General features: G+C 35.6%; 1 protein-coding gene across 1 annotated transcript in view; it reads left to right on the top strand.

The window, feature by feature from the left end:
• RNF180 (ring finger protein 180) overlaps positions 1-25,065 on the top strand; it is a 279,926-nt gene that overhangs the window by 217,450 nt on the left and 37,411 nt on the right. Inside the window, exon 7 of the mRNA XM_007445646.1 lies at positions 15,189-15,314. Within this exon, the coding sequence (XP_007445708.1) occupies positions 15,189-15,314 (126 nt within the window). The remainder of the gene's footprint in view (positions 1-15,188; positions 15,315-25,065) is intronic.

Below are 25,065 nucleotides of genomic sequence, written 5' to 3'. Positions count from 1 at the left end.
GAAACATGGTCAGGGACTTCAGGCTGTCATATGTCACACTGGCAGCTCACTCTTCCTGTCATGGGGGAGAGCAAGTAAGGAGTGGAGAGAGGGAAGGAAGCAATTCCATTGGAGGACAGAAGCTTACTGGAAGTTCTTCTCTGGCTTACATTGAAGTGGCAAAAACAGGGGTGGGCTTCCCTGGTGGTGCAGTGGTTGAGAATCTGCCTGCCAATGCAGACGACACAGGTTCGAGCCCTGGTCTGGGAAGATCCCACATGCCATGGAGCAGCTGGGCCCATGAGCCACAATTACTGAGCCTGCGCGTCTGGAGCCTGTGCTCCGCAACAACAGAGGCCGCGATAGTGAGAGGCCTGCGCACCGCGATGAAGAGTGACCCCCACTTGCCACAACTAGAGAAAGCCTATGCACAGAAATGAAGACCCAACACAGCCATAAATAAATAAATAAATAAATACATTGTGTGTTATTTATAAAAAAAAAAAAAAAAAAAAAAGTGGTTCTTTTCTAGTACTAGATCCCTTGCTAGGTGCTTTGGAGTGAATGAAATGTGAAGAGTAACATCTCTTTCTCAGTGTTATCTCTGACCATCTATGCAAGAAAACATTTACTGAAAGCCTGTTTTGAAGGGAAGCATCTAGACGATGTACATAGTGATTTAGACAGATGTCCCTGCCTTCCATGATCCAGTTTAATGTTGACAGGGATTTTAAAATTGCTTTCCTTAATGTCTTAAAACAATAATGACTTGACTCTCTCTTGGTTCATTTATCAAAGCAACAATGTCATATTTTCCTTTATTTCCAAAATTGGTTCTTCTATATAATAAATCATATTGGGAATATTTATTCCAATGGAGACTAAATTTGGTTGTGTACTGTCATTTAGAAGCTGGTAATAATAATGGGAATATACTACTTAGTTATTTATACCTACCTCAAAAAGATTTGACATATTTTAAAATACATATGCAATGAAGTAGCAAGGCAAGGGAAGTACTGAATGAAGTATTTCGTTTTAATATTCTGACTGCCCAAGAAAAAATAAAATAAGCATATACAATTAAATGATTCTCATGATCGATGGAAAGAAACATACCAACTCCTAAGGGCAAGAGAAGTTTTTTCCAGCACTTAAAAAGAAATTTTTTAATGTGATTTCTAGGCATAGTGAGAGATGGAGTAGGCAGTGTCCTCAAAAACATCCTCAGAGCAGAGCTGAGGGCATATCAGAGTATAGATTAGGGAAAGTAACATTGCCAGTAGCCAAAAAAAAGCATATATATATATGTAGTCTGGTTTTCCTATAAAAATAACTTCTAAAAATATATAAGTAATGCAATTTCATTATAGAAGAATCAGAGTATACAAATAAAATTATAAGCTCAAAATCCTCCATAGTCCTACCATTTAAAGATCACATCATTTATCAAGTATTCTTCCAGAATATTTTATATCCATATACTTAATCATTTTTTTTCTGTAAAATGTTCATTTTGAACATAAGGCTTTTGACCTGCTTTTGTTTTACTTTTTTAAAAAATTTATTTATTTATTTACTTATTTAATTTATTTTAGCTGAGCTGGGTCTTAGTTGCAGCATGCGAACTCTTAGCTGCAGCATGCATGTGCTCTCTAGTTCCCCAACCAGGGATCGAACCCAGGCCCCCTGTATTGGGAGTGCAGAGTCTTACCCACTGGACCACCAGGGAAGTCCCTTGTTTTACTTTAAATTCTTGTGATTATATCATTATCTACTTAAGCTATCTACTATTTAGTTTAGTTGTTTATCATTCATTTTTTTTGCTGATATATATGAATAAATATTTGCACACATCTCCGAGCATTTCCTTGTAATGGATTTCCAAGAGTAAAATTGGTAGTTAAAGGCTGTACCTGTTTTAAGGCTATGTATATGTTACAAAATTATGCTCCAAAATTATTGCAAGCAGCAATATAATGGGCATATTTTCTCAACACTCTGGACTATCCTTTTTTTCCCTTTTAAATCCCTTACCATGCCCTTTGCTGATTTTTGTTTTGGTCTGTTCATCGTTTTCTTGTTTACTGCAAGAGGACTTTTTTTTTCAGTAATGTCAGCTTTTGTCATATGTGGCAAATCACTTTCCTATTTTGTCATATGTACTTGAATTATGTTTATTATATTTTATGAATGTGCAGAACTTCTATATTTTATGTAGTCTTATGTAGCAACCTTTGCCTTTATTATTTCTAATTTCAAAGTTAGGTATTAAAAGGCCTTATCCACTACAGAATTACAGTAAATCGCCTACATATGAATGAGTTGTGTTCTGAGAGCACATTCGTAAGTCCAGTTTGTTTGTTAAGTCCAACAAAGTTAGCCTAGCTACCCAACTAACACAATCAGCTATATAGTACTGTACTGTAATAGGCTTATAATACTTTTCACACAAATAATGCATAAAAAACAAACAAACACAAAAATAGAACATTTTTAATCTTACAGTACGGTACCTTGAAAAGTACAGTAATACCAGCTACATCACCACTGCTTTTACGCTTGCTTCCACACATCCTGAGCTTGAAATAAAGATACTGTACAACTGCACTCTATACAGTACTGTACAGTAAAATACAGAAAAGTACAACCACTTGTAGAGGATGCACACATGTGATAACGTACGCCAGACATATGAACTAACTTATGTGATTGGACATGTGAACACACAATCGCATATTTGAAAGTTCGCAACTTGAAGTTACGTATGTAGGGGACTTACTGTATATAAATAGTCTCTTTACCTATATTTATTTTGGATTTCATTTTGTCCTCATTTCCCTACTCTTAATTCCAGTCCATTTATTATGGTGTGCGGTTTGGTTAAAAATATAGTACCTTTCAAAAGCAAAACAAGAAAACAAACAAAAAATAATAATAATAAATCTTGCAAAATAGTTTTTTTACTAATTTAGAAAGAATAAACAGCTTAAGTCATAATTTAAAAAAATATATAGTCCCTTTATTCCGTGTCTGTAAGCATTTATCCCACTAACATTTATTGAACAATTCATTTTTTTCTATGCTGATTGAACTGCCTTTTTTAGGTAATGAAGATAATTACTAAAAGGTTTCTGTGTTTTTTGGCAGCTGTTCTTTTCCATTCATATTTCTGTCTTGTCCTATACCATTACTTCGGTCTTATAATTATTTGAGCTTTATGTTTTAATAACTCACAAGCGAATTAATTTTATAAGTTGTTTGGGGAATAATTCACATTTTTGACATTTTTATAACATTGTTATATTATAACATTGTTATAATATTGAAAGCATATTGCCTCTCAATAACATTTCTGTAATTTCCTTTCAAATGGCACAGCAAAATTCTTATTAGCTTTATGCCTGTATTTTTTTTTTTTTTTTTTGCTGTACACGGGCGTCTCACTGTTGTGGCCTCTCCCATTGCGGAGCACAGGCTCCGGACGCGCAGGCTCAGCGGCCATGGCTCACGGACCCAGCCGCTCCGCAGCATGTGGGATCCTCCTGGACCGGGGCACGAACCCGTGTCCCCTGCATCGGCAGGCAGACTCTCAACCACTGCGCCACCAGGGAAGCCCTATGCCTGTATATTTTTGTTGCTGCAATTGTAAATGGGATTTTTTTCCTCTTCTGGTTTCAGCTGCTTTTGTTGATATTTTGGGAGAAAGTCAGTTTCCAGTCTTACACTATTCTGTTAACTTTACTGAACCCTGAGAGTTATTTATTCAGTGAATGAATTAATCATATCAGCTACCTAATGTCACCATTCCAATTGTGTACAAACCAGGGGACAGTTACTATCAAAGATTAAAGTGGGAAGGTTGTCATTTTCTAAAGGAAGTGAAGATATTTGGCAAATGAATAAGGGGTTAGTTGTAATTTAGAGTAGTTCAGTGGATAGAGTTATGATGAAATTCCTTCCAGATTTATTCCATAGAGTGTGCTTAGGAAAATAATGATGTAAACCACTCTCAATATAACATTCAGTATTTCATGTGATTTTGCTTAAATTTCTTAACACTGTTAGATGTGATCTTGATAAAGTACTTGATACACTAGAAGTTGAGAATTTGAAGTGGGAGAGCATATATAGAAGACAGGGTAGAAGGCATTAATATCATTTGTTAGTGGAGGTCAGGATAATACTGTCATGGACACATATACACTAACAAACGTAAGGTAGATAGCTAGTGGGAAGCAGCGCATGGCACAGAGATATCGGCTCGGTGCTTTGTGACAGCCTGGAGGGGTGGGATAGTGAGGGTGGAAGGGAGACGCAAGAGGGAGGAGATATGGGGATATATGTATATGTATAGCTGATGCACTTTGTTATCAAGCAGAAACTAACACACCATTGTAAAGCAATTATACTCCAATAAAGATGTTTAAAAAAGAAAGTTAAATAAATAAATAAAGCTAGCAAATATGCAAAAAAAAGTTAACACAAAAACATACGAAAAAATAGGTAGTAGACACTATTGGTTGCTAATTTGTATCCATTACATCTTTCTTCCTAACATACCCTGAGTTTTATTCCAGTATTTAACTCCCTCAGCATAGGCCAGGTGGCTCCTGGGTAGATGAACCCATCTTTGGCTTTTTGGTAATCTATTCCTTTTGCCAGTGATAGGTTCATAAATGGGCATGTGTTTCAGTTCTGAGTGATGAGGTGAGACTAAAATTTGCCTTTACTCTTAAGGCATGAGATGGAAAAACTAGTTTCTTCCCCATTGGACATAAACAAGAAGGTGTGTAATAGGGATAATTACTGGCAGCCATCTTATGAGCAAGTGGGGAACGAGCTGAGTATAAAGTCTTTATTTTGGATAGTAAAACTAAGGAAAGAAATGAACAAGTGGTCTTGATGACATTGTTTAACCACCAAGTCAGCCAGGTTTGAAGCCTACCCTACCTTTGAATTTTCTATTACATGAAATATTAAATTTATTAATTAACTAAGGCAGTTTGAATAAATTTTCTATTAGTGTACACCAAGAGCATCCTAACTGATGAAAGCATACTAATAATAAAGGTATACAATATAGAAACTAAAAATGATATTATTCACAAAAATTTGAGAGGTGAGAAGGGAAGAAGTTATTGCAAAAGACCCAAATCCTCCGAGAAGGAAGTCAATATTATTTAAAGTTGATAAATTAAGAAATAGTGAAGAAGATTTCTGGAATGGTAACGTGAGAAGCTTCATGGATCCTCACCCCAGCAAAACAACTGTTTAACTGGTGAAATGATTTTTATTTCATTTAAGTCTATGGAAATTATCCTAAGGATGTACAGCAAATAGAAAAACATTTATTTTTTTAAAAATCTACTGAAGTCTACCACTATACTCAGTAAGAATATAGAGAGCCTGTCACATTTAGAAATTCATATGCAAAGGAATGAATTTGGAACCCTCTCTCACACTATGAACACACACACACACACACACATACACAACTTAAAATGGAACAAAGACCTAAATGTAAGAGATAAAAATATAAAACTCTTAGAAGACAACATAGGTGTAAATATTTTTTGAAATTGTATTGGGCTATGGTTTCTTAGATATGACACCTAAAGCACAAATAGCCAAAAAAGAAATAGATAAATCAGACTTCATCAAAGTTAAAAACTTCTCTGCTTAAAGGGATATTATCAAGAAAGTGAAAAGATAACCACAGGATAAACGCAAATATTTGTAAGTCATATATGTGACAAGGATCTAGTATCTAGATCTAGATCTAGTATCTAGATCTAGAATATATAAAGAACTGTTACAACTCAAGAATTAAAAAACAAATAACCCTATTTTAAAATGGACAAAGAGTTTGAATAGACAGTTCTCCAAATAAGATATAAAGATGGCCAATAAGCATGAAAAAAATGCTCAATATCATTAGTCATTAGTTGCAAATCCAAACTATAATGAGATATCACTTCACAGTAACTAGGATGGCTATAGTTAAAAAGATAGATAGCAACAAGTTTTGACAAGGATATGGAGAAATTGGAACTCATATATTGCTGGTTGGAGTATAAAATGGCAAAGTCACTTTGGAAAACAGCAGAATAAGTTTTGCACATGGAAGATTCTAAGCCTGCTTGTGAGATTGGGAAAAGTTCTGGTGTTAACTAGAGTTCTTTTGTCTGTGGAGATGAAAAAGAATCCAGGATGGGCGGAGCTGAGGAGAAAGACCTCTGGATAGGGAAGGCCTTTCTTATTCATTGACTGACAGCCTCATTCTTTCAGACAAGGAACTCCCACATCAGCACCCCAACAGCAGGTCTGTTCAGAGAGGTGCTACATGCTGTATAACAGGATCTGCAGGCCACCTTCATCAGCAGGCTGAGGAAGGGAAAAGGCTATGTCTTACGAGCATTAAATGGAGAGAGGGCCATCCAAGTGAGGGGGAAGGAATCCCTCAGCCAAGGAGATTATGGTTTTGTTGTGAAGGAAGGCATCATATTTTCTTGAATTGACTTTATGACTGAAGCCTTCAAACCAAGCATGTCACTGCCCCTATTGTGGACTGACTCTGAAGAACACTGGTATGGGCAGTCCTACGATAGACTCAGTGTTCATTGTTCAGGGATTCCAGCCCATGCTCAGGTGGAAGATACAAGTGTCTCAGGTACTGCATAGGGAGCCACAGGGTCAGTACAACTTAACTCTAATTGTGAAGTCACTCACTGCTCTCACCTCATTCAGATGTACCCACACCTCAGCAAGGAGGATTTCTACCCTTGTTCCACTATTTTCCTCCATTCAACGTCTGTCTCCTTTTTTGACCACCCACCCCATGCCACTACTCTTGTGCCTTTACATGGTGGAACTAGATGCTGATAAGCAGAAGTGCTGGTGAACTCCATTGGAAAAAAAGGAAAAGAAAATGGCTAAGTCCTCACCTTGTGTGTAGAAGTCCCTAAGTAAGTAAAGAAATGACATTTAACCTAATCTAGGATTTTAAGCATAAAGCAGGCTTCTGATATTTTTCACCAGGGATATTTTGGCTGTCACAATAATATGAAGATGCTACTGGCATCTAGTGAGCAGGGGTAGGGATGACAGATACCCTGCAGTGTTTGGGCCAGTCCCACACAGTGACGAATTATCCTGTATTCTGTCTGACTTTTAGATGTCCTGCTGGGCTTTATCCAGGACATACAGCTCATCCAAAAGAACATCACACTTCCTCTTTTTATCCACTGTGACAACCTGTAATTGGTCTTGTTCTATTGTCCCTATTCCCATTAACGGCATTTCATACTTTCTCTTATTCTATACCAAAAAATCTGGTCTGTTAATTCTTATGCTAATAGTGGTTTTGTTCTTGCGTTCATCCATGAACTTTTTCATTTTTTCATTTTTCTGTTCATCTTGTACAAAATCATCACTGCCTCCAAAATCCAAACTTATTCATTTTTTTTATTGAGGTATAGTGGATTTACAATGCTGTGCCAGTCTTTGCTGTACGGCAAAGTGACTCAGTTATACACAGACATTCTTTTTTTCTTTATATTCTTTTCCATTATGGGTTTATCACAGGATATTGAATATAATTCCCTATGCTATATACTAGGACCTTGTTGTTTATCCATCCTATATATAATAGTTTATATCTGCTAATCCCAAACTCCCAGTCCTTCCCTCCTCCACCCCCTCCCCCTTGGCAACTTCAAGTCTGTTCTCTGTGTCTGTGAGTCTTTCTGTTTTGCAGATAGGTTCATTTGTACCATATTTTAGATTGCATATATAAGTGATATCATATGGTATTTGTCTTTCTCTTTCTGACTTACTTCACTTAGTATGATAATCTCTAGTTGCGTCCATGTTGCTGCAAATGGCATTATTTTGTTCTTTTTTATGGCTGAGTAGTATTCCATTGTATATATGTACAAACTCATTCTTTATCTGTAGGAGTATCTATTTCATGATGTCTTTTAGTGTAGTCACTCTTGTGCATTAATATATGGAAAAAATATATTTTATTATAAAAAAGAAATAGAAAAATAAGCATAATGATTAGAGCAGTGTTTCTCAAATTTCTCTCATTTTCCTACCACCTTTACAATTTTTACTGTATCCACATACCACCAGAATTATTTTTTTACTTAAGGATTTTCTTCATATCAACACACGTTTTTAAAAAAAATACTTATTTTAGCCTAATCCTTAACAATTTATTTGTGAATTTATATATTTGATGTTCTAGTTTATACATTTCTTCTAATATACATAAAAATAAATAGGTAACTATGAAAATTTAAAATTTTTTCATTCAATTTCATCCTAAATCCTTTCACATATGGCTAGTGGTTTGCAAACCAAGTGTTGAAAAACACTGCCTTGCAGGAGGTTAATGGAGGTTAATCTCCAGAAAAAAGCTTGAAAACAGGAATATTTAAAACAGTCCCTGGGGATTGTGAGTGGAGCTAGATATAGAGGGAGTGGAATAGATCTTCATTGTTGTTTTGGTTTTGGTTTTGGTTTTTTAAGCCTTTTAACATCATTTGGATCTTTTCAAACCATGGGCATATGTTACTTTGAAGTTTTACAAAATAAATAAGTAAACCAAAGTGCAGCATTAAATATGATTGTGGGCAGGGAGAATGGAGTCCTGTTTCTTTTCATACAGAAGACAGAGAATCATGGATTCTTTGAAGCCAAGAATGGATGCTGTGATAACCTTTTTTTTTTTTAACATCTTTATTGGAGTTTAATTGCTTTACAATGGTGTGTTAATTTCTGCTTTATAACAAATTGAATCAGCTATACATATACTTATATCCCCATATCCCCTCCCTCTTGCGTCTCCCTCCCTCCCACCCTCCCTATCCCACCCCTCTAGGTGGTCACAAAGCACCAAGCTGATCTCCCTGTGCTATGTGGCTGCTTCCCACTATCTGTTTTGAAGATCCACTAGTATATCCCTATCCATAGGCTTTCAAAACCCTTTTTCTAAATCTTGAAGTCTAACTTTAAATACAAAATAATAGCAGTATACATCATAACAGTACAAAGTACTTAGCATTTTGTCTTTATCATACTAAGAGCACAATAAAGGTTATTGTTGAATTGGGCTTAATTTAGTAGATCTCCTCTTGGCCTTATTATTCCTGTAACAGAGAGTAAACTAGTTATTCTTGGGTAATGAAACAGTTACTGAAATAATTCTTAATGCTCCAGAGTCTTAAAGGACATCAATAAGCACAACTTAAACACAAGGTGGCTGAGATGAAAGCTTGGATAAATTCTCTAACCTAAGAAGGTCTTATAGTACTAGCAGATTTCTCCTGGGCCAAAAGGTTAAAGTATTTGTAACAACTCTTTTCCTATTCAGGTATAAAAATTATGGGTATAAAATATTGCAGTACCGGGGCTTCCCTGGTGGCGCAGTGGTTGAGAGTCCGCCTGCCAATGCAGGGGACACGGGTTCGTGCCCCAGTCCGGGAAGATCCCACATGCTGCGGAGCGGCTGGGCCTGTGAGCCATGGCCGCTGAGCCTGCATCCGGAGCCTGTGCTCCGCAATGGGAGAGGCCACAACAGTGAGAGGCCCCCATACCACAAAAAAAAAAAAAATATATTGCAGTACCAAATATTAAGTGGAATTATTACATTAAAATGGATAAAATTTTAACTGTAGTTTATCTACCTAATGAAATAGGAACTCCTAAATATTAACATCAGTTAAGCATAAATTATATTCTGTAATGACTTGTATATTGTAAAATCCATAGCTCCACTTTGACAAAGTGTCAAATATAGAATTTTTGTGTTTGGTTTGGTCCCTGTTGTATGTGCCTCTGTCATCAGGCTACATATTTAGTTGGAGATGGAACTTCCTAACTAGATTTTAACTTTGAACAGTTCACTAGGAAAGGGTAGGAAAATAAGGTTAAAATTTATATTCAGAGGATACACAGATAAATATTCATAAGTATTAATGAGATACTCCTGGTTGGTCTCTCTTTCCCAACATTCAGAGTTCCTCTTGCCACCAAATCACATAGGACATGCAGTTACTAGGAGACGTTGCAGCCTCCCCAGGGTAAGAACCTGCCAGGTCTGAAGAGTTGGTTCTGAGGCTTTTCTTACTCATATTTCTTTGAGTCAAAGTAGTCATATTCTGTTAAATGCAAGCTGCAATAGCAGACTCCAGTTTTCTCTAACTGGTAGTGTTCCCCTCATAGATGAACCTTTCTGGGTGCTCACATGGGTATAAAATGAGTTTCACTAGGAGAATTAGGGTCCCTTACAAGTGAGACTTTCTTGCCCCTCTTGCAGAGGTGTAGATCAAGCATTGCCCTTGAAACCCTGAAGACAGTTTTAAGATAGTTTATAGATTTTCATTGATATCTAGTAAAGTGAGCTCAAATGTCAATATATTAGCCCTTCTCTCTTCCTGTGTAAGGGAAAGATCTCAAATCCCCTTGAAGCAGCATCCTCACTCAATTTTACTCCTGCTGCTGTAAAACAATGCAAAGAAAACTATCTTAGATTGTATATTCTTGAAAAATTACTATTTTTCATCATATTAAATATATAAACATATACATCAACATATTAAAGAAGAAGAGTGAGATGAGACTAATCTAAAAGTTCTAAAGATATCTCACAAGAGGTTACTTAAACTAAATGCTATGTTTAAAAAATGAGGGTTAAGCATCAGCTGGTAAAGATTGTTTTGTTAGAAATCTCCCTTTTTATACAAATGCCCACTGATTGGGACTCTTCATTCACAATCTTGTCTATTCCTTGCAAATGTCCTTTATTGTACATTAATCTCCTGGAACCAAATAATGCCTGTGAACAAGCATGTCCAGTGCCTGTTGAAATGAAGGAAAGTTGGATTTCCACTTAAAATCAGGGCTCATTCTATATATATAATGCAAAATTCTTGGAGAAGTAGTCTTTTTTTTAACTTTTATTAAAACATGCTTCAAATTTCTTTTTGTCAAATCATCTTTTTGCAAGTTGCATCTTTGTGAAAAATGAAATATTACGTATCAAACAACATAGGACTCAGAAGGGAATTGTGGGGAAAAAAAGCTTTCATAATAATGAGACATAATTTTAAGTAGGTAAACAAGGCCTTCAATAATCTAAATGAGATGGGTTGACACATATATCCTAGCCTTTTAAATTAGAACATAATACCACTGGGTCCATCTAAATGACTGTGCCCTGTATTTATAATAATACTCTTATTATATTCCCCTCCTTAATAGGACCCTAAGGCCTGAATTAACCCTATCATGGCACTTACCTCATAACTTAATGGTTACCTATTTACTAGATAGGATTTAATGCAGGTACTATGCCTGTTTCACAGTTTTAACTCTTATACTTAGCAGAATGCTTAAAACTATTACTAACAAATATTTTCTTAATTATAATTAGTTGTTTAAATATAAAATTGCCCATATTTAAGCATAAAGCAGAAATCAGAGTTATACTACCCTATTGGTACTGCCTGTAGTTCAAAATTGTGCTGTGTATGTGGTTGTTCTTATTTTATTCTTTATGATACGATACAGTGAAACTCATGGTAATATACACTGTAATAATGTGAATTATGTTTTTATGTAGTTGGTGATTGACTCCTGCATTCAGCCAAGTCAAGAAGACTGGAACTCTTTTAACACTTATTTACTATTTCTATGATAGTGTCACGCAAAGATGCTGCTGTTTCCACTAGTACTGCCACCATATTTAACTAAATGTACCATTTGAGTAGACTTTAGAATCTTTCCAGGATATTCAGGGTTTTGTCTTTTTCTAGCATATTGAATGATATGAAATATTGATTACATCTAATACATTATAATGTATATTGTATTAAGAAGCCTCTACTCCCTAAGAGGTAGGGTTGGCAAAGGAGGAGATAAAGGTAGTTTTTATCACCTTTTACTCCGAGCCCTACATCTTGGTCTGCCTTCAGATTTTTCTCAGTGCTTCTTCCAAATAATTCTGAGAAAGGTAGTACTGAATATTTTATTTGTTAAAATATCCTGGAGTTCCAAGTTCAAATGCCACTAGAATGAAGCAACACTGTTCTATAGAAAGAACAACATCCTTGGGTAAGGTTTGTACAGTTTATACCAGAGTGATATAAGGTTTAACCTATTTAAATAAATTCAGGTAATTTTAGAACAGAAAAGGATTTAAGGTCATTTCATCCAGTGGTTATCAAATTTGACTGTGCATCAGAATCACCCAAGGAGCCTGTAGAAAGCACAGACTCCTAGTTCACATCCACAGCAATTCTGCTTCAGTAATATCTGGGCAAGGTCCTAGAATTTGTCTTTTTAACAAGTGCCCTCAGCAATTTTGATGCATAGCCAGGCTCCAGATGCATATTTTGGAATCAGTGATCTAGTACAATGCCCAGCAGACAGGAATTACATTTAATTAATTTCTGTATTTCTAGCTAGACCAGTAAAGTGCTAGGCACATAGCTATTGCAAAATAAATGTTTGCCAGAGATAGGGTAGAAAGTGAGTACAAAGAGAAGTTCAACAACTTATGAAAGGTGCCACAGATAAGAAGCATTAGAACCCAGTTCTTATTTGCCCCAGAAATGGAGGGATAAGGGCTTCTAGGTCCTCTTTTCTCCAAAGGCCTTTCAGATCAGTGTAATAAATAAAATATTCCAACATCTCATAAGATTATGTTATGGACACATGTATTTATGTTCAACAAAATGTTGTAGGTACATCTTCCATCTCATTTTGCACATTTTAGTAAAGTAATTTCTCTGATCATAGTTTTTGTAGGTATTATAAATATTTTTATGAACCCTTTTTTTCTTTGGTGCATTAATCACATGGGTTTGTTATGTAGGTTAAAAGTGCATTGTGTAATAAGTTCCTCAAAGCTAGAAAACAAAAATATCACAGTTATCATTATTACTTTTACCTCTCTCATCTACCCTCTAAGAGAAGTTTGGTTTGTGACCAGCTTTCTAAACTGCACTTATTGGCCAACTCTTACAAGAATGTCTTTTTGATCTGGTTTACTGAAATCAATTACACCTCCAAATAAGTTTTCATTTTAAGAGAGGGCAGTGCAGTGGCATCCTCTGATTATTGCATCAACATTTTAGAGCATGGCTACAAGCTCTCCAGAAGGAGCAGGAGGTGGAGAGGAGAAAGAGAAAGGAGGGGAATAAGAATTCTTGAGTTGCAAACTCTTCACCTTGGTTTATATTATCTCCCACATGAAATCATTTACCCACCACACTGGTCTTACTTTTAAAGGCATTTAGGAAGTTGTGAGTCAATTTGCCCTAGAGTTAATTGTTAACACAATACCACTTATAGGATTTTTAATTTCTCAGAAAGTACCCTGAATTACAGTCATCACTGCTTAAGGATAAGCCCTGCAAGAATTGTTACTATAAGTGAATGTGTTATAAGTCATTTAATAATCTCTTCCATTCTCTTCATCAGTATGAATGACACTGATGGGTCCTTTTAACCAGGTAGTAGTGCCATGACCGTCTTACAGTAAGGGGCTGTTCACAGGCAGTGGGCAGAGTGGACACTGATAAAACAACCGTGCACTGCTGCAGAAAACACTGCGAGAATATCCAATCTGAAATGATTTAACTATTAAACATATGAAGGAGAAAACATTCACTAGCCATAACAACCTCCAACATACACAATGAGTACACAGACTATGAAATTACTTTTTCTCTATCTTGTGTGCTTTAATTACTGGCCCTTGGGTGTAGAATGGGGAAGGGAGTTAAACAGAGTTGCGGGTTTAATACTTAACCTCCCTTGCTTGGAGTGGTCTGTTTTTTACATTGTTTCTTTTGCTGTTAAATGTAAACTCTGAGAATCTGTTTTCCCTGTGAATTGCTTAAGGAAAAAATAAATCCTGGGGAGTAATTAGGAAAAATAGAGATAATTTGATGTAACTGGTTTGAGCAGAAGCTCAAAGCCTGAAGGATGGAAACAGAGAAGATAGTACACGAATAATTGTGGGATGAAAGTAAGAGGGCATGATTGATGGAAAGACTACTTTATTTCTCAGTTAGTAACCAGCTCTACACTGGCCTCCCTGAGAAGAACTTCACCATCGAACAGTTCAACTCGGATCATGCCTTGCTTTCCCTGGCTCGTATCCAGAGACTCTTAAAGTGAATGTATGTGGGATCTAGCTCCCCCACCAGAGAGCGAACCCCTGCATTGGGAGCGCAGAGTCTTACCCAATGGACCACAGCTAAGAGCCCTCATGCCTCAACTAAAAGATCCTGGGTGGGGCTTCCCTGGTGGCGCAGCGGTTGAGAGTCCGCCTGCCGATGCAGGGGACGCGGGTTCGTGCCCCGGTCCGGGAAGATCCTACATGCCACGAAGCGGCTAGGCCCGTGAGCCATGGCCGCTGAGCCTGCGCGTCCGGAACCTGTGCTCTGCAACAGGAGAGGCCACAACAGTGAGAGGCCCGTGTACCGCAAAAAAAAAAAAAAAAGATCCTGCGTGGTGCAGCTAAGACCCGGCACAGCCTAAATAAATAAATAAATATTTAAAAATAAAGTGAATGTCATTATATGTGATCTTTGATTGGTATTTGTTTATTTCAAATGAATATTTTCCTTTTCTCTTTAACTCATTAATAAGTTTCTGAAAGGTTGAGAATTTATTTCTACATCTTTTATCAGCAGCGTTAGCATCTAAATGGTCAGCCCATCACATATGGAATGAAATAAAGAGACTATGACATAAAATGTTCTAAGGATTTTTCCTTTTCATTATCACTCCTGAGCCATTATTACACTTTAGTTATTCTATTGCTATACCCATAACACGTTTCCCCCCTTTTTCTGGTCTACCTGTTTATTTCCATCTTTTTAGACTGCAGTCTTCTTGAGGTGGGGCTATGTCTCATTCATCACTGTGTTCTCCATATCTGGTGTAGTATCTGACATAGGAGCTGCTCAGTAGGCGTGTGTTCTATGTGTAGGCATATCAGAGTTGCAACAAATTCAGAGGAGTTAGGTTTGCTTGGGTTAAAAAAAAAGTTGACTCTACTTTTGTCTTCACTGTCTTAAAGAGATCTGAATTTATTATCAAAATACTACAACAACCATTTTTCAGGTTCTTGCCATTTTACTCAAATTAATGTTTAAAAATACTGTTTTCTTTTTGCTTTACTCTAGAACTGAACAATGCCACAAAAACATTCTTTACTAAAGAATATTTGAAAAGAAAACAAAGCTTTCAGAAATCCAACTCTGCAAAGTGGCCCCTACCAAGCCGCAGAAAAGCATTCCATCTTTTTGGAGGTAAGGAATCTAATGCAAAAAAAAAAAAGGAAGAAAAGGAAAAAAAGTAACATTGTCCAAGGTCTTTTTTAAAGCTGTTTTCTTTCTGCCTTAGATATATTAGTAGAAAAATATTTCTTCACTGGTCAGTTTTAAGTAAGGATTTTGCTAAATATCCTTTACTGAAAGCTACAGGTGTACATATGAAAAAAATGGAGACTATACAGTAAGAGCCAAATCTGAGAAAAACTCATGATTAAATTTACTTTGCCTTAATGTCAGTAATGTTTAATATGTAGATAATGAACTCAAAAGTAACAGACTTGACAAAAGCTATATTTGACAAAAACATTGGTATTCCTTATAAAGGTTTTGAACAACTCATTATCATAATTTAAGTTCATTTCATTTTATTGGTTCTAATCTCAGTTTTATTTTAATAAATTATTTCTCTTTTATTGAAGTATAGTTGATTTGCCATGTCATGTTAGTTTCAGGTGTACAGAAGAGCAATTCAGTTTTAAATATGTATGTATACACACACACACACACACACACACACACATACACATATATATATATATATTCCTTTTCAGATTCTTTTCCCTTATAGGTTATTACAAGATATTAAGTCTAGTTTCCTGTGCTATACAGTAGGTCCTTGTTTGTTATCTATTTTATATATAGTAGTATGTGTATGTTAATCCCAAACTCTTAATTTATCCCTTCCCTGGCCCTTTCCCCTTTGGTAACCATAAGTTTGTTTTCTATATCATGGGTCTATTTCTGTCTTGTAAAAAAGTTCATTTGTATCTTTTTTTTTAAGATTCCACATATAAGTGATATCATATGATATTTGTCTTTGTCTGTCTTACACTTCACTTACTATGATAATCTCTAGGTCCATCCATGCTGCTGCAAATGCCATTATTTCATTCTTTTTTATGGTTGGGTAATATTCCATCATTCACAGATATAGATATATATACACACACACACACCACATATTTATCCATTCATCTGTCAGTGGACATTTAGGTTGTTCCCATGTCTTGGCTATTGTAAATAGTGCTGCTATGAACATAGGGGTGCATGTATCTTTTTGAATTAGAGTTTGCTCCAGATCTATGACCAAGAGTGGGATTACAGGATCATATGGTAAATCTATTTTTAGTTTTTTAAGGAACCTCCATACTCCATTCTCTATAGTGACTGTACTAATTTACATTCCCACCAACAGTGTAGGAGGGTTCCTTCTTCTCCACACCCTCTCCAGCATTATTTGTAGATTTTTTGATGTGAGGTGATACCTCATTGTAGTTTTGATTTGCATTTCTCTAATAATTAGCCATGTTGAACATTTTTTATGTGCCTATTAGCCATCTGTATGTCTTCTTTGTAGAAATGTCTGTTTAGGTCTTCAGCCCATTTTTTGATTGGGTTGGTTTTTTTTGATATTGAGCTGTGTGTATATTTTGGAAATTAATCCCTTGTTGGTCACATCATTTGCAAATATTTTCTCCCATTCCATAGGCTCCCTTTCTGTTTTGTTTGTGGTCTTTTTTGCTGTGCAAAAGCTTTTGAGTTTAATTAGGTCCCATTTGTTTATTTTTGCTTTTATTTCCATTACTCTAGGAGATGGGTCCCAAAAAAATATTGCTGTGGTTTACGTTAAAGAGTGTTCTGCCTGTGTTTTCCTCTGGGACTTTTATAGTATCTGGTCTTACATTTAGGTCTTTAATCCATTTTGAGTTTATTTTTGTATACGGTGTTAGAGAATGTTCTAATTTCATTCTTTTACATGGAGCTGTCCAGTTTTCCCAGCACCACTTACTGAAGAGACTGTCTTTTCTCCATTGTATGTTGTTGCCCACTTTATCATAGATTAATTGACCATAAGTGGGTGGGTTTATTTCTGGGCTTTCTATCCTGTTCCATTGATCTATATTTATGTATTTTTGCCAGTACCATGCTGTTTTGATTACTGTAGTTTTGTAGTACAGGCTGAAGTCAGGGAGTCAGGGAGCTCCATTTTTCTTTCTCAGGATTGCTCTGGCTCTTAATGTATTGTTGGAGTCAGTTTGCTAGTATTTTGTTGAGGATTTTTGCATCTGTGTTCATCAATGATATTGACCTGTAATTTTCTTTTTTTTCTCGTATCTTTGTCTGGTTTTGGTATCAGGATGATGGTGGCCTCATAGAATGAGTTTGGAAGTGTTTCACTTTCATACTATTTTATTTTAATATTTTACAAGTTGTCCCACAAGTTTAGGACAAGTAGAAAGTGTCCGTGCTTTAGTATAGAGTATCTCATGCTTGTACAGAGGACAAGGAATACTTATTTCTGAGTTCATGTCTAACTAAATGTATGACCTGAGGGATATCATAGAAACCTCTTCTTTTGTTTGTTTCTGATCTATAAGATGGTAATAATTATATATTCCTAATTAATATAGTTACAAGGATCAAATGAGCTGATGTGAAAGCACATTCTAAATTATAATTAATTGTACTATATAGATATGAGGAATTATCAAATTAGGGCAAGGCAATCTCTAATACCTTTTTCACCTTTGAGAATTTGTTATGTGTAATGATGATCAGACAGTATAAACATAAAATATAATTTCGTCTTTTATAAAACCATGGTCTGTCAGAACATGGACTACTCTGCAGTTTTAGTATTTACCCTTATGATGTTTTGGGGGGTTCTGGTTGGAGAAGCTCAGATATGGGGAACTCTGATCTTCAGGGAACGAGAGGGACTTCTACATAAGAAGACCAATACAGCAATGATGTAAACCAAAAGGAGGTAGAAACAGAGCCTTGTATGGTTGAGGCAAAAGATAAATTGAATTACAAAATCCTCAAGGTTTGAAGAAAGTAGTTTAAGGACAAATTTAACTTTATACAGTAGTTTGAATGAAGAAAGTTAGTTTAAAGACATTTTATAAGTACGTACTGTTTTATAAAATGGTAAGTAACTGCAGAAACCCATTGTCCATAGATTTGGTATAGATACATTTTAAAATATATTACATTTAGCCCAAAATATAATGTGAAATTCAGTCTTACTTAAAGGATTTCATACCAAAGAAGAGAAAATTTATTATATGAATTATGTGCTTTAAAAGATTCCTTTGGGGCTTCCCTGGTGGCTGGGAGTCCGCCTGCCGATGCAGGGGACACGGGTTCATGCCCCGGTCCGGGAAGATCCCACATGCCACAGAGCGGCTGGGCCCGTGAGCCATGGCCGCTGGGCCTGCATGTCTGGAGCCTGTGCTCCACAACGGGAGAGGCCACAGCAGTGAGAGGCCCACGTATCGCAAAAAGAAAAAAAAAAAAAAGATTCCTTTGTATCCTACCTTCTACTCTATACCCACATTTTAAAAAGAATGAGTCACTTTTCTGATAACCCCTCAGTATCCTTTGTCTTTTTGTACTCTGGGGTACTGAAGCTATAAATTAAATATTTGCTTTTTTGTGATTTAATCTTCTTTGTCCTCTGCATAGAAGTTCCACAGAACTTTAACTTTTTATAAGTTTTTATGGAGGAGGTTCAAAGTAGCTTTATTGTACAACCTAACTTAAGCAATATATTACTATCAAGAGCTCAGCTATGCTCAGCAAGGCTCAGCCAAAACTGAAAGAGTTAAGCCTTTAATCACTTGGTACAGTGGTGTAAACAAGAGTGTAAAACCGGAGGAAATGCCAACCCCCCCCACCCCCAATATTCTATTTTCCCCCATGGAACAGTGCACTGGTCCAGGGTCAGGTCGACCAGGACAGGTGTGGGGGTAATCTTACTGTTGAGGAGGCCCCGAACAAAAGGCCTTGGCACTTTCATGGGCCCTGAGGGGTGTATATGTGTGTGTGTTGGGGTTTTATTTTTGGTGGGGGGGAAGAAGGGAAGACTAGGAGTGGAAAAGTACTGGGTACTAATTCAGAGTGAGGAAAAGTATCTTTAAGGTTTCTCCCTAATACCCCTCTAAAGAGGTCTCAGCAGAGATCCAGAAGAAGCCCTCTGCCCAAGCCCTCAGATAAAGGACCCAGGAATGCAGGTGCTGAGGAATGTAAATATATGAAAGAGCATCACAGGCCAGGGGCCTGAGACCTTGATTCCAGCTCCTTCAGAGATTGTAATGCACTGGCTTTACACCAAATCTGGTGTGGGGAGGGCAGCTTTCTTCTGTGATGCCTACCAGGTAAAGCCTCCATAATTGCCTATGGTCAGGCCTGAAAAGCCACACATAGGATTTTAATCACAAACCAGACTCAATTACCAGTATTACTGAAGCAACTTCTGTACTTCTTCTTTGTTTGCTTCCTGCCTCCCCCGAATTTTGTATTTATCATTTCTTTGCACAAGTAAGTATACATATGTATACTTAATCAGTGTTATTTAATTTTGCTTGTCTTTGAACTTTTGCAGGGGTAACAATGTATGTATTCTATATTTGCTTTTTCACTCAGCATTATGTTTCTTGGATTTGTCTTTTCAGTGAGCGTAGCCACATTCATTTATTTTTACTGCTATACTATCACCCACTATGTGAATATGGTACAATTTATCTATTCTCCTGTTGTTGAACAACTGAGTTATCCCATTTTTTGTTTATAAACAACACTGCTGTAAATTTTATTTTCATCTCTCCTGGAGCATAAGAGTTCCTCTAGAATAAATGCCAGTAGCAAACAGCTGGGTCATAAGAAAAAACACATCTTTAATTTGACTCCCTAAACCCAACCATTTTCCTAAATGACTGCTGATCTGTCACCAACTTTGTTTACCACATTTGATGTTTTCAGTCCTTTAGATTTTGCCAGTCTGATAGGTATAAAATGATATCTCACTGGGGATTTAATTTCAGTTTCTCTAATTACCAGTAGGGATTGAAAATAACTTTATATGTGTATTAGTTATAGAATTTCTTCATCTGTGAAATTCCTTTACAAATTTTGTCCATTTTCCTATTGATTGCATTTTTCTTGTTGATTTTTGAGAGTTTTAAAATATTTTCTGCTGACTCCTTTTTTAATTATTTGAATGGCAGCTATCTTCTCTCATTTGTGGTTTGTCTTTTCACTCGATGATCTTTTAATGAATTGTAGTTCTTCATTTTCTTTATCAACTTTCTGGCATGTATTATCTGCCTTAAGAAATTCTTCTCTATCTCCAATGTCATAAACATATTTTCCTGGGTATTTTTCAAACATTTTCAATTTTTTAAAAAAATATTTTCTTTTTCAAATATTTATATTTCAAATATTTTTGAAATGATTTGTGTTGTTGATATTTTCTGGGTTTTGGCAGGGAGGGGGGTTGTGTTATAGGGTAGGGATCCAGTCACTTTGGGATTTTTTCCTATTTAATTTTTTCCAGCCACCATTTACTGAAAATAATTCATTATTTCCCCCACTGATTCACAGTGCTAATCTGTTATGTTTTAAATTTCCATTCGTGTGAGTCTATTTCTGAGGTCTTTATTTGGTTGGTTCCTTTGGTCTGTATATCAAATCCTGTGCCAATACCATACTGTCTCAGTTACTGGAGCCTTGTAAGAAGTTTTGATATCTCCCTTCAAACTTGTTTTTCTGCATGAGTGTCTTGGCCTTTTTTTTTTCTTTTTTTTTTTTTTGGCTCTTTGAATTTTAGAATCATCTTGTCAAGTTCCATGAAAACCAAGTTGGATTAAGGGAAGAAGTTCCTATTCAATGCATGAGTCAATGTGGGGAGAATTGACATCCTAATAATAACTTTCCCCATCCACTAACTGGTTTTTCTCTTATTTAGATCTCCTAAATATTTAATGTCTATAATAAAATGTGATAATTTCCTTTACAAGTGTTTTATACATCTTTTGGTGAGATTTATTCACATATATTTGCTATGTTGTCATCCTTTTTTCTCCTCCTCTGAACCTTGAGTGCATATAGTTGCTCCAGTCCCACTCTTAATTAACGGCTACCATCATCACCAGTCCACACACTCATTTGTTTCCTTTTATCCTCATATCCCACTTTCCATTATGTTGAGTTTATTTAATCTGTATCTTTCTTATTGTTTTCTTAAATTATGTTTACTGTTGTTTTCTGTGCATATATTTTAATTTACGGGAATGGTGTCATTATATATTGCACTGTTTCTTATCTTTTTCATCTAGCACTAGGCTTTTAGATGCATCCGGGTGGCTATGTGTATTTATAATCTGTGGGTTCTAAATAATGTTCTCCTAAGGTGTGCATCTACCACATTTTATCCAACTATTCACTGACTGGAACACAGAATACCTCCAGCTTCCTGCCACTACATGTAATACTAATGAATATCCTAATGTGGACCTTGTCAAAATTTGTTTGGCCTATAGACTCAGGAGCAGAATGTATGGGTCACAGAATATGAATATACTTAACTTGAGTAAATAATGCCAACTGTTCCCCCAAATGACCAGTATAGATACCTATTAACAGTGCATGAGGGTTGGAAGAAATTAGAACTATGGAAAACAACAAGCATTGACAGAGAATGGGAATTAGGAATACTCAGTATTGATTTAATTTGCTTTTATCTGATCTCTAGTAGCTTAAGATCCCTACAAATGCTCATCAGTCTTTCGGATTCCTCTTCTGTAACTGCTTTTCTCATTTTTCTAAGGTGGTTTCTGCCCTTATCAATTTTACAGAATTTCTTGTATATTCTAGATATTAATCCATTGTCTGCTTTAGACACTATAAATCTCTTATCCCATTTTATTATCTGTATATTAAGTTTGTCCATGGTGTCCTTCACTGAAATTCTGAATTTTGACATAATTAAATCCACCTTAAGTTTGCATTGTCATTGTGTTTTGAAGTTTTAAGAAGTTCTTACCCATTCCTAGGCCACAAAGGTTTCTGCTTAGGTAAAACTATGAAGTTAATATTAAAAAACCTTTCTCATTTAGGTCTTTATCTAGAATCTACCTCTTATCATGTGTTACAGAGGGTTCATGTCTTTCTTCAAATAATAGCCCCCTTTTCTGAATATTAAATAGTGATGCTGAGTTTTGTTAATTATTCTCTGTTGTTGTATAGAAATGTCCTTGTGGGATTTTGATCCCATATTCAGCAACCTTACTACATTACCTTCAGTTTCATTATTTATAGGGTTTGGGGGGCTTTGAATGAAGACAGTCATCTGTCTTGTATGTAAATAAAGACACATATCTTTCAGACTAATACATACGTTTTTTTCTTCTTTTTTTTCTTGCCATACTTTCTGAGCAAGGACTTCTGTTTGATTTTGAATAGAAAAACCGATAGCAGCATCTCTGATATTAAAAGGAATATTTTAATGTTTGCCTTTTTTTGGGGTAGAATTGTTGCTCTGCATCTTGGGTAGATACCGTTTATCAGGTTTTAAGAAAGTTCCCATCTGTTCCTAGTTTTCTCTTAATCTCTTTCTTGAATGGATTTTTAATTTGGGGATTTTTTTCAACATTTTTGAAATGACTATAATGGATTTACTTCTTCAATCTGTTAATGCGCTGAATTACATTAATAGATTGTAGGAGATTTTCTAATGTCAAAATGCTGTTGTATTCTTGGGAAGAACTCAACTTGATCATTTTTGTGCATTGGTAAACTTGGTTTGCTAATTCAGGCTTCCCCACTATGTGAAAGTAGAGCATTCCTGTGAAATTTTTCATAAGCCAAAAGGGGTAAAGCAAAGAAACAATTACCTTGGGACACATCTTGCTAATGGATACACAAAATAAACTGAGATAAAGCACAGATGATCACAGACACAGTTCATGCTATGGCAGCCTGATGCTGAGATGTTGGCTGTAATCCTGGGGAAGGAGCTTGGTGGTGCCACTCTGCCTGCTGCGGGTGTGTGCTGCCTTTATGATAGCTCCCTGCAAAACAAACGTAAAATTCTTTTTTCGATTTTCCTCTTTTTTCTTAAAAGCCAAAATCCTTTTCAGATTTCTTTCAGTTAGTGAAAAGAGGTACTAGTTTAGGTCTTTCGTAAAAGAAAAAGTGGCATAAAGTGAACTTTTGAAAAGCGGGGAATACCACTTTTGCTTGAGGTTCTTTTTTTTTTAACATCTACATTTATGAGTAAGATTGCCCCTATGTTTCCTTTTTCAAAATGTCTTTGTTTTCTCGATTTCTTTTTAGAATCAGTTTATTTAATTTATCTTTTTGCTAGGAATTAATTTTTTCTGTTTTAAAATTTTTTGACAAAAAGTTGTTCATATCACTTAATCTCTCCTGTATCTATAATTCCGTTCTCTTTGTATATTATTTACTCATGCCCTGTTTTTTTCCTGATCTTGCTATATATTTGTAAATTTTATTATTCTTTTTAACTAATGAATTTTTGAAATTGACTCTGTTGTATCTTTATTTTCAATTTCATTCATTTCTGCTCTTTATTAAATCCTTACTGTGATTTTTGAATTTATTCTGTCCTTTTAATACCATATTAAGGTGGCTTTCTAGGACATTAATTTTTATCCTTTTAATTTTTAAAAAATTATTATTTAAGGTCATAAATTTCCCTCTCAGTAATCTCAGTAATATATTGTATGCCGTATTTTTGTTATTCTTCATTTCTGATTATTTTTCATAAGAATAAAGCACACTTAATTCAATATTTATTTAATCATCTTGATTAAAAATAATGAAATTGTACAAAATTAGGATCATACTTGAAAATTGGGATCTGTGATATCCATATTATACCACAGTACTCAACATACCATGCCATCCATGCCATGTTAATTGTTTTCTCAAAATTGTTTCTTTTCAGCTTAATTTTCAGAAGTTGGTAGAAGGAAGTAAGGTGGGAAGGTGGGGGATATAACTGGAAAGAATAGACATTGCCATAGACGCCTTTGGCTCCGTACAATTAGTGTTCTTTCCACAAAAACAAAACATTTTAACATAGTTTTAGATTTCCTAATTAGTGAAGTTTATATCAACTCTTTTGAATTCATTCAGCCATAAAGCTCGCTCACACCTAGTACAGACCCATCCCTTTCACCATGTCAAGTAGTGTCTTAGAGATATTGATGAGTAAGCAGACATGTTTTAATTTTTGTCTTACAAATACATATTTTATGTGTTTATACATAAAATGGGTTATGTGAAAAAGAATGGAAATATTCTAGATAAATGTGAGCTAGCACTTTACATCTCTTATCAGATACCAATTACACTGCTGACTCTGTCAATCTTAGTTCCTTCCTCTGAAGTACCTACTGTTTCCAGGCATTGCATCCTCAGTTTATCAGTATCTAATTGACATGATTTTCAGCCATGCCATTGGTTTCCTAAGAAACCAATTTTACATATGTGTGTCTGTGTGTGTGTACATATATGTATATATACACACATATAAAGTTAACCAGCTAAGAGGTTTTACTAAGATCTTTTTGCCAAAAAAAAAAAAAAAAAGCTGTCCACAGTGTTGAATTTTTATTTTCTAAATATACTCAAGTCAAACGAAATAAAAGTCATGATTTAAAATCCAGTGTGTTAATTTTTTCTGGCAATAACAAGAACATGCAGCTGAAGTGAAGGTGTTTGAGATATGTTTATAACAAATCCATTCATTTCTGGTAAAAGCCTGGGGAATTGTTTTATTTGCTCATTAGTTCATCTGAAGGTGTTAGATTGATTCTGCAAGTTTAAACATGCTCAGTATAAATGAAGGAATATTCACATGGAAAAAAATGCTTATCTCTAATAGAGAACAAAACAGTACATGATCAAACAGCAGGAA

Source organism: Lipotes vexillifer, unplaced genomic scaffold (assembly GCF_000442215.2).
Source record: "Lipotes vexillifer unplaced genomic scaffold, Lipotes_vexillifer_v1.1 scaffold563, whole genome shotgun sequence".
In the NCBI taxonomy this organism is placed as follows: Eukaryota; Metazoa; Chordata; class Mammalia; order Artiodactyla; family Lipotidae; genus Lipotes; species Lipotes vexillifer.
The sequence above is the reverse complement of the archived record's forward strand: the minus strand, read 5'-3'. Positions and strand labels throughout refer to the sequence as shown.